This window comes from Asparagus officinalis, chromosome 8, assembly GCF_001876935.1.
Source record: "Asparagus officinalis chromosome 8, Aspof.V1, whole genome shotgun sequence".
NCBI lineage: Eukaryota > Viridiplantae > Streptophyta > Magnoliopsida > Asparagales > Asparagaceae > Asparagus > Asparagus officinalis.
This window is the reverse complement of record NC_033801.1, coordinates 94,876,295-94,886,931: the sequence shown is the minus strand read 5'-3', so window position 1 is coordinate 94,886,931 and position 10,637 is coordinate 94,876,295. Positions and strand designations below refer to the sequence as shown.

General features: G+C 35.3%; 1 protein-coding gene across 1 annotated transcript in view; it reads left to right on the top strand.

Moving 5' to 3' along the window:
• LOC109821548 (glyceraldehyde-3-phosphate dehydrogenase GAPCP2, chloroplastic-like) overlaps positions 1–9,062 on the top strand; it is a 10,368-nt gene extending 1,306 nt beyond the window's left edge. The window contains exons 2-14 of the mRNA XM_020387729.1: positions 1,137–1,251; positions 1,357–1,424; positions 1,676–1,714; positions 1,851–1,951; positions 3,551–3,663; positions 4,722–4,821; positions 4,925–5,071; positions 5,502–5,562; positions 5,686–5,783; positions 5,883–6,025; positions 7,179–7,262; positions 8,493–8,582; positions 8,669–9,062. Coding sequence (XP_020243318.1) covers positions 1,137–1,251; positions 1,357–1,424; positions 1,676–1,714; positions 1,851–1,951; positions 3,551–3,663; positions 4,722–4,821; positions 4,925–5,071; positions 5,502–5,562; positions 5,686–5,783; positions 5,883–6,025; positions 7,179–7,262; positions 8,493–8,582; positions 8,669–8,723 — 1,214 coding nt within the window. The 3' untranslated portion in view covers positions 8,724–9,062. The remainder of the gene's footprint in view (positions 1–1,136; positions 1,252–1,356; positions 1,425–1,675; positions 1,715–1,850; positions 1,952–3,550; positions 3,664–4,721; positions 4,822–4,924; positions 5,072–5,501; positions 5,563–5,685; positions 5,784–5,882; positions 6,026–7,178; positions 7,263–8,492; positions 8,583–8,668) is intronic.

Here is a 10,637-nt window from a genome sequence, read left to right as displayed (position 1 = left end):
CTTGCAAGGTTTCGCAAGTTTTAATCTTTTGCTTCATTTGTGCTTGCTCTCTTGGTGCTTCTAGGGTTTTTATTGAGTTCACGCTCTCATTTTGCTTTTCCTAAAGTTTTAGTTGTTGTTCGTTGATTACTTTATTAAACTCTCTTAGTCAATAGTTTTTTTTTTGTTTCATCTCTTATGCAGTTTTTTAAAATTATTAGTATTTTTTAATAAACGGTTTAAGTTTAGTAGTTGTTTTGATTGTCAAAACACGCTCAAATTTGCATTTTAACCATTTATAATTTCCCTTTCATCGTTTAATCATTATTTCAAAATTTTTTGCTGTCTTGGACTTCTTAGGGTTTTTTGAGTACGAGCTCTAATTTCACTATTCAGGAAATTTGCTGGCGATTCATTGCTATTTTCGACCATTTCACTGTATAAACACTACTTTTTTTATTTCCAAATTTATGTATTTTTTAATTTTTGACCCTTTTATTAGAAAGTTTTCAATTTAGTGGTTATAACTGTTAAAACTTGCTAAGATTTCCTTTCTCTTTATGATTTGGTGCTAGGTTATGTCCAAAACCATTCAAATCAATCACTGTATTTGAACCCTTCAGAGTTAACCTTTCATCTTTTAATCATTATTTCACTTGTATTTTGGTCTCTCGAGCCTCGTTTGGTTTCAGTGAGCAGGGGGCTAGAGGTTTACTTTCACTTTTTAGGATTTTTTAGTAGATTCATTGAAATTTCAACTATTTCACTCTACTAATCATTATTAATCAGTAAACTGTTTGTTTTCAAAATTTTGCATTTTTTATTCTTGAATTTTGTATTAGAAAGTTTAAATTTGGTGGTTATAAATGACAAAGCAGCTAAAATTTTCCTCTCCCTGTGGCATGGTGCTAGGATATGATTAGACCATCCGAAATCTCTTATCTTCTTCATCCATATAACTTTTGATGTTAGGTTCTTAGTCCATCCCAAGCCAACTTTTATGCAGTATCTTTCTTTCTGCTGTTTATTTATCTTGACCGGTAGCGTTCTTTATTTCATGACCACTAAAGTTTAACTCGGTATTTGGTTATATTTATATTATGTTAAACTACCATTTCTTTCTGTATCTGTTTTATAAATTTCCTCTTTTGATGCAGTACTCATTAATGTGCAGGTATTCTGCCATGGTACTAAAAACAGTCTGAATTCAGTTAGACTCAGCTCTAGTATTTTCGGGTCTTCTGTTTCCCCATTAGAAGTACCCTCTTCGCAGTAAGCAGCTGGAATCTTATTAGCATTTTGCATTGTTGGCCTTTGTTTTCTTTTCTAGCATTCCCAATTAGTTTGTCTGAATCCTTGTTTTCCGAAATTGTGTAGGATATCTAGCAGCAGAAGCCTTCAGCTTGTGAAAGCCACAGCCACTGAGGCTCCTCCAGCTGTTCCAAGTAAGTTTCATTCTTGCTGATGGAACTAAGACTGCATTTGATTGCCTTTATATATTTGCCAACATCATGGGTCCCTATTTGAAGCATAGAGCTTGGTAACCCATTTAGTATAGCCTTTTGAAAGCCTATCTTGTGAAATTAGTGGTTCTGTTTATAAGTAACAGATTAATAAGAGGAGGAAATGATTCATCTTTGTTTCCCTTATTTGGCGTAAGAGCTTTACTGCTATTTGACTTTATTTTGTTGTTTAGGATCATCGAGTGGTGGGAAGACAAAGATTGGCATAAATGGTATGTTCACTCTTTATTGTTATCCATTTGAGACTTTGGCAGCAATCAATCTTGTCTATACCTTAAGACTGAAATTGTAGGTCACTTGAATGCCGTATTTGTAAGCTAAGCATGTAACAAGAATTGATTTGTGCAGGTTTTGGTCGCATTGGGAGGTTGGTCTTGCGCATAGCCACCACTAGGGATGATGTTGAAGTTGTAGCAGTTAATGATCCATTTATTAATTCTAAATACATGGTGAGACACCACAAGCTTCTTATGCTTTTGTTGCTTTACTAGTTCTTATGAATTTTAATTAGGCACAAAGAGGTGTGTCTTACAGTGTTATGCTACAAGCCTTCCAATTATTGTCTCCCGTACTATATTTTCTGATATATCATGCACCTTTATGCTTCACATGTCGTGAATTCTTATGTCAAGTAAATTGGTTACTTTTGATTGATTTTATTTATTTTTGTTTAAGTTGACATGTTTGGAATTTCTCCATACATTGAAGGCTTAGGGCAATTAGCAGTGTTGTAGCTTTTCCCTCTTTATTTTACAAATGAATCATCAAGATATTTTAAACAGTGATGATTTTTAGGAAGCATGGAACAAATGTATCACTTTTGAATATTCTTTCCTCTTTAGCAAGAAATACATTTAACTATATTGAGTTCTGAGTAAAGTATCTTGGTCAATTGATCACTTTGTCTAGTAAAAGATAGAAGAATGATCGCTTGTAGTATTCTAAAAACATTGCTTGTAACCTATCATTTTTTTTTCATTTGTTAAACAGCATTGGTACTGCTCATTTTTTTATTGATAAAGTTTCTCCTGATAACTATATCAGTCACAATCTGGCATAGGGAAGTGTAGTTTAGCTTAATATCCTTTCCATTATCCTTTTGGTGGAATTTGTTCTGTTATCCTTCAGTCAGCATGTTATGCTCAATATTGTTGGGATACTCCCATCTTTACAAAATTTTGCTGTTTTCGACACGGGGACTCTACAGAACACTTGGGCACTGGTGTTCTATGACTCGTTACTTGTGTGATAAAACGAAATAAAAGGGATATCATTGTATTTATAGAGCTGACAGTTATACAAAGTAGCTAGAATGGATCCGTAAGAGAAGAATACTAGGATGTGTGAACAAGTGTAGCATCATTCCTAAGATTATCTAAATGTTGCATTATATTTTAACTAGATAATATCATTAGATCAGTAAATTAGAGCATGTTTGTGAACTATGGGTTATAATCCAAAATGTTTTGGTAAATTTAGTGGATTATGATCTGTTTTCAGACTTTGCATATTTTGGTAAATGGGTGGATTATCTACCATTGTTGTCAAAATGGCTGGAAAGGAGTTGGTGGTGGGGGAGTTAGTAAATGAGCTTGGGAATTTGTGAAATCATGAGGGGTAAATTTTTCTTCTACTTGGTCAAACATGGATTATAATCCACTCAACAATAAGCTGGGGTACCCTACCTATTTTTGTACCCTACCTTATTTTTTGGTGGATTATAATCCAAAATAATCCTTTTGCCAGACAACCAAAAGTGGACTATAATCCACTTTGACCATTTGCCAAACATGCTCTTAATGCTAAAAAAGCTTATTGTTGTGACCATGGGATTAGTTATGATTTGCGTCCATCTGCGTGCGTGCGTGCGTGTACGTGTTCCTCTTGTCCTAATGTTTAGAATTTGTCTTGTTGGAGACCTGAGACCTATGTCCCATATTCTCGTAACAATGGCTATGTTTCTTCAGAAAATAATGGTCTCTTTGAAGGCTTTATTTAGTCCTTAATTTTTTTTTATGAAAACACATTGATTTGATTTTTCTCTCCAGGCATACATGTTGAAGTATGATTCCACTCATGGAATATTCAACGGAACCATTAAGGTTGTGGATGAGTCCACATTGGAAATAAATGGGAAGAATATTGTGGTTACAAGCAAGAGGTATTGTAATTATGTTCTTACTGTTGTCTGAATTTCTGGTTTCAGGACGTACTTGCGCCCTAAACTATTCTTTTTGTCCCTTCATGCCTCCTAACCTAGACTATTAGATTCATCCCTTTTTACCCCGTAAACTATTTTCACTCCAACCTTACCCTCTGAACTATCACTTCAGTCCCACTTAACCCACTTAACTATTACTTAATCCATTTAAAATACCCAAAAAATAATAAAAGGGAAGTGGTAACTAGGTACCAAGAGGGACAGTTGAGCGGGTAAACAAGGACAAATCTAATAGTTCAGGGGAGTAATATGAAACTAAAAATAGTTCAAGGGGGGTATGAAGGGACAGTTTGAATAGTTGAGGGTAAGTAGGGCACAAATTTATATTGCACCCACATACTTGATTCTATTTTTTCAAGCACTAGTTAAGAGAACTATTCAGTTTGGCAATAGTCTTACTTTGTGTTAATCATTGAAGTTTAATAATCCTTCTATACAATGGTGGATCTAGAACATTTCTCTTGGGGAGGCAGACAACAAGTATCTATTTACTTAAACATAAAAAATATAATAAAACTATAGAGCGTGATGGGATGCAATCGTTACGCTTTAATTGAGCTAATTCAATTTTCTATTAACGTACTTCGTATTTGGAGATAGATATGGGGTGCAATTTTTAAAATCTTTTTTTTTTGTTGTTTGGGGGTGCAAATTGTAAATCTTACAAGGACTTACATGTAACATGCAAATTTGTAGGGCGCAAGTGCACCACAACCCCTATCCCTTAATCCGCCCCTGTTTCTATACTATTGTTTTTTAAACTTCCATTGCTTAGCATCTTACTTTAACAGGGGAAAACCTATTCACTGTTATATGCTTTAACTATGATAACTTTTGCCAAACTGATGTGAAATGTTTCGTTTTACACTTTCATTTATTGGTTTGTTCAGATTGTATGAACAAGTTAGAACCATAGAAAATTGATGTGCCCCATGCTTGAGGCTTGCTCTATACCGTTGCTGCTTTATGTGAGGCTTGTAAAGCATTTTCTCTTGCAGGGATCCAGCAGAAATTCCTTGGGGTAATTTTGGTGCAGATTATGTAGTTGAATCTTCAGGGGTTTTTACAACTGTGGATAAGGCATCAGCTCACTTGAAGGTCCTTATCAATTATGCTTTCCATTATTCTTTGTGACTTCTACGACAATTTTGCTTCTATACTGAAACCTTGATTATTGATCTCTTTATGTAATTTCTTGCAGGGTGGTGCAAAGAAGGTGGTCATATCAGCTCCATCGGCTGATGCTCCAATGTTTGTTGTTGGAGTTAATGAGAATAAGTATCAACCTAACATGAATGTTGTTTCAAATGCAAGTTGTACAACTAATTGTCTTGCTCCTCTAGCCAAGGTTGGTCTTAACTCATGTATATTGAGTTATAGTGTGCATGATCATTTGTTAGTTAGAATAATTGCCTACAAAAAATATGATATCAAAAACCAGAAAACAATGGTCAAGGGGATGGTGCAAAGAAAGGTGGTGATATCAGCTCCATGGTCTGATGCATGGGAGTAAATGAGAATGAAGTATCGACCTAACAAGAAAGTTGTTATTTCAAATGAAAGTTCTACAACTGTCTTGCTGCTCTAGCCAGGATTGGTCTTGATGTATATTGAATTATAATGTGCATCATCATTAGTTAGCTAGAAATATTGCCTAGAAAAAATATGACATAAAAAGAAGAAAAACCATGGTTGTATTTTTTTCTTAATAAAATGGAAGTTGTCATGCCCTTTACGGTTTTGGGTTCTTATCTAGATTGCTATGTTCTATCTTGTAGGTAGTCCATGAGGAATTTGGTATCGTTGAAGGTCTTATGACAACAGTCCATGCAACAACAGGTTTATCCTAACACATATCTTCTTAATGATCAGCATGGAATCAGGAAATATCCCAGATATTTAGTCCTGATTCATCGTTTCTAAGATGCCTTTTATTGATTTGTTTTTCTCGGTCTTTTACAGCAACCCAGAAGACTGTTGATGGTCCCTCAATGAAAGACTGGAGAGGTGGCCGTGGGGCTAGTCAAAATATTATTCCCAGCTCAACTGGTGCAGCGAAGGTTGGTAGATAAACAACACAAAATGCATTGACTCACATTGTTGTTCTTTTCGTTATACCCATTTGCTTGTTTTACTGACAGTTTTTGCTGTTGTGGTAGGCTGTTGGCAAAGTTCTACCAGAATTAAATGGGAAACTTACAGGGATGGCTTTCCGTGTTCCTACACCTAATGTTTCTGTTGTTGACTTAACTTGTCGACTTGAGAAAAGTGCTTCTTATGATGATGTTAAGGCAGCTATCAAGTAATATTTCATGTCCTAATTAACTGTTATTGACATATGTTCTTATTGGTTGTTTAACACTATTTTCTTACAGATGCAAGGAATTTTTCCGTAAATAATTCTCTATAACTACAAAGTTTCTTTTGGCTGCCTAATTTCATCAGAGTATCTAGTAAAAAGTAAAACGAGGTTAAGTTATAAGTACTTAATAAATTATCATGGTTCTTTCTGGTGGATCATTATAGAAATGTAGAAGTCTATGTAATCTATTCCTTGCATAATCGTCTAATTTGTCTGTGCTATTTACTTGTGGGTTAATTACATTTCGGTATATGGTTGTACGGTGTAGTTACATTGGTGAGTCTGCATATGTACACTGGTAACCTGGAGAATAACAATCGTAGCTACACAACTGACCCTCGAATTTGATGTTGGCTAATGCCATTTGTTTTTTGCGGACTTGGAGTTCCTGTTGGATATTGTTTTGGGACCTTGGGTTATGGTTTTGGTTTAGGGTTACAGAAAAATTTAGTTACTAGTGGAGTTGGGATAATTGAATTTTAATCGGTAATCTTTGTTGCAACCCTCATCCTAATTTCAACTTAAATAAAACACTAACCTAGTTCTAATCCTAACATTATTTGTTTTGGTTTAGGGTTATAGAAAAATTTAGTGACTAGTAGAGTGGGGATAATGGAATTTTAGTTAGTAATCTTTGTTATAACCCTAATCTGAGTCTTAATGGAAACAAATCACTAACCTAGCTCTGACTAACCAACATCCCACAAGAACTCCAAGGTCATCGGAGTAACCTGTCGTCGGATTCCAAGGTCACCTGTGTAATTACAATCACTGATCTCAAGGTTACCTGCGAAGATACACAAACTGTAGGGTCACCTATGTAATTGCACCTTTATTTGTTGACTTGATAGTGTTGATGTGGTATTGTTTTCTGGTGAAAAATTAATCTTTGGCGAGGTTTGGCAGAAAGTAACTTTTATTATTGTATCAAAATGCTTTGATACCTTAGCAATGTTGGTCTATTTGAACATTTGTAGAATGCACTGACATATTGTAGCATCAGAAATTATCCCTGTTATACCACTTGTTGTGCTGGCCTGATGTGTCCTAGGAATAAATTCCATAGTTATCTAATGCTTTATTTTGCTATCAGATTTGCATCAGAAGGGCCACTGCTAGGCATACTTGGCTACACTGATGAAGATGTAGTTTCTAATGATTTTGTTGGTGATTCAAGGTAAGGCCAGCCTTCTTTCTTTGTTTGGGGAACTTGCTCCGTTATTAATAATGGCTGTTAAGCTTGGCAATGACGCTGATAATCCTGTAAAAGGTTCTTGCTTCTGGTGCAACTTTTCGTGTTTATGAATCTTAAAGAATCTATCCTAATTAGGGTATTGGGTTAGTATCCGAGATGGCATATAACGATTCATGCTTGGGATGGGGGTAGACTGCAATCAGATATTTTGGCAAGAAAAAATGTTACACAAACAAATAAAATGCGGTAATAAGTTTTGTCATACTTACACTTTGTTTCAAAACTAATGTTTGTTTGTTTATGAAAAAAACATTCAACTCTGTTGGAACTGATCCAAACTGTAAAAATTATAGTGATGACTGTCCACTGTAGATTAAACGACATATCAATAGTAGTCTGCTCTAGAGTAGTGCTATACGAGGATACTTGGGGATTAAGCATTTGTTCAAGGGCTAAGTTGCATGAAAATGGGTACGGTACAGACGACATTTGTAAATTTTAGGGTACGGGACACGACTGTATATATATATGTATGTATGTATGTGTATGTATATTTATACATATTAAAATTAATAATTTACCTGTTTGTGAATTAAAATTCCCATAACATTTTTGTTTGTATTTATGTACATAATAAATTGGAGAACATATCAGATTTTTAACTAGATGTTCAACAGCCCTTTAAAATCACAGTTTACTTAACTAGATATTTCAGCTGAAACAAACTTGACCTATGTCCAACAGTTTACAAGAAGTAGCTGTGAATTGTAGGATATATGTCCAACAAGTGTTTGACGAGTTTTAAATTAAAATATTATATAATTTAGTACACACTTGAATAAGTGTATGCATATTTTCAAGAAGTTTCCATGAAGTTTGGGTGCGGGTGCCGGTATGGGTAAAGTTTCTGATAGAAGTACCCAGGTAACATAGTTCAAGGGTTATTCTTCTCTTGTTACACCAAAGATTTTCATCCTCAGATTGATGTAAACAAAAAATGATAGAGGATTAAGCAATGATTCAAGGGTTAGTATTCAGTGCACAAGTGGATAAATAATTTTCTATTGAAGTTCAGCAGAGCTTGATGAGCATTTATATTTGTAGATATTCCCTTCTGAATCTTGTCTGTTTTACAACCTTTGCCATACCTGAACAGTTGAACTGCATAAGATCTCTACTTCATCTGATTATGTGTTGGAACTTTTCTTTCAGGTCAAGCATCTTCGACGCAAAGGCTGGCATTGGATTGAGTGCTTCCTTTATGAAGCTCGTCTCTTGGTATGATAACGAATGGGGCTACAGGTATGAAACTGCTCTAATTCCTTTGCTTATATTCATCTCTTTGGCTATTTTTGGTTCAATTCTAATCTATCTTCTCTCTGGTTCAGCAACCGAGTCTTGGACCTGATCGAGCACATGGCCTTGGTTACCGCCACACGCTAATTTGACCTCACGAGAGCAGGCATTTGCTGGTTGAGGGTCAAAATTTTTTTTTTCTTTGGCAATAATTTTTGATGGGGTTGCCTTGTTAGACAATTTTCCGGACTGAAATAAAACATAGCAGATGAGATCTAATGCAGTAGCTATAAAATTTGTCAGAGCAAGAACAGGAAAAATTTTATTCATGTGAAACAGTTGTAGTTTCTTCAATGGGATGGAGGTTACTTTGTGGTGAGCAGCATTATAATGTGGGTCCAGCTGATTCCTAGGCTCCATTCAGCTGCTATAATTTGTATGAGCGAGAATATAAAATCTAATCATATGAAACAGCTGTAAGGTCCAGATGCTCGGGAGCTTCTTTGTTTTGCTTGAAATTGATTTTGCAGGGAGTAAGACCCAATGTGATTCGATTTCATTACGAGGGGAAATCATGCAAGGAGGGATGTATTTTGATGCATCAACTATCCAGTACAATTCCAGTGATAGTTTTTAGTGTTCATAGTGATAGTGATATATTGCAGTGATACTAGTACAAAGGTCACATGGGATGTGCGTGCCTACTCTGTTAAGTCGTTATACTTACCAACACAGCTATTTGGCTCGCGTGTTAAACAGAAACAGGTGGTAGGCCCCACTGACACAGTGGGTCCCACCCCTTTGTCTCTGCGCGAGCTTAAAGCGCGAGCCAAAAAGCGTTTTCCTATACTTAATGAGAAATATGCAGAGTAGAGTAAATATATACATAGAGGAAAATAAATACAAAGCTTAAGGTACCTCAGAAAAATTTACAGAGTATTGGAGACTTTCAAGAAGGATATGTATAACAAAAAATATACATGAAGTGGAATGCCCCAGTAAGGGTCTGAGTATAGGCCTTCTCAGTAGGCATGTGCATTTGTCAATGTTCAATGCTAAAAATTTTTTGAAGAGGTTTTCCTTTTGAGGTTTTCTCATTGAAAAAAAATTTGTGATGAGGTTGTCCTTTTGAGCTTTTCAATTTTAGGGCTACGTGAGATAAATAAAATCGAGAAGAATTATGTAAAAACCTTCCCAAAGTTGGAAGGCTATTGGATACTGACCCTTCTTTTTTCTTGGGGTTCGAGTTAGGGGTGCATTCGGTCCGGATACGGCTCGGATATGATGCTTACCATATCCATATCCGCTTACCCATCTCGGATACGGATACGGATACAGATAAACCTCGGTAAGAAAAACTTATAACCATATCCGCTAAAATCGGATACGGTTACGGATATACATGCGGATATATAAGCGGATATGCATGCGGATACAAAACAGATATGAGAAAACTATATAGTATTGAGAAAAACATAGTTCATGTGATACAAAAAAGTTCGTTAATATGTCCATTATAACTAAATAGTTAAGATTAGTCATCTTGATCATCAAAATTAACCACAAATCCATAATCTAAGAATCGAAACTATCGTAAGAGTATGACTAATATGTATTCGGATATTTCGGATACGGATGCGGATATTTCACTACAAAACCATATCCATAACCATATCCTATCGGTTATAGATTTGAGTAACCATATTCGTATCCTAACGGATACGGTTACGGATATTTCATCGGATACGGATACGGTTTAGCACCCCTAGTTCGAGTGCATGCACATGTCGAAGAGACGGTGGTCAAGAGTTTATCGTTGGAACCATTCCTATGTTATACCCTATTTCACACTACATAGTTCCAAAAAACCACCCATATGTTTCATTACGTCAACATATAAGCATCCATACTTATTTCTATCCATTTTTTTTTGTTAAGATTAATATAAAACCAATTATATATTGATAATAAGATTATAGAAAACAACCTCCATATTAGAATCTATTTCATAAGACGACTTCTAAGTTAGGGCAATTCCACAAAACCACCCTTAATTACTTA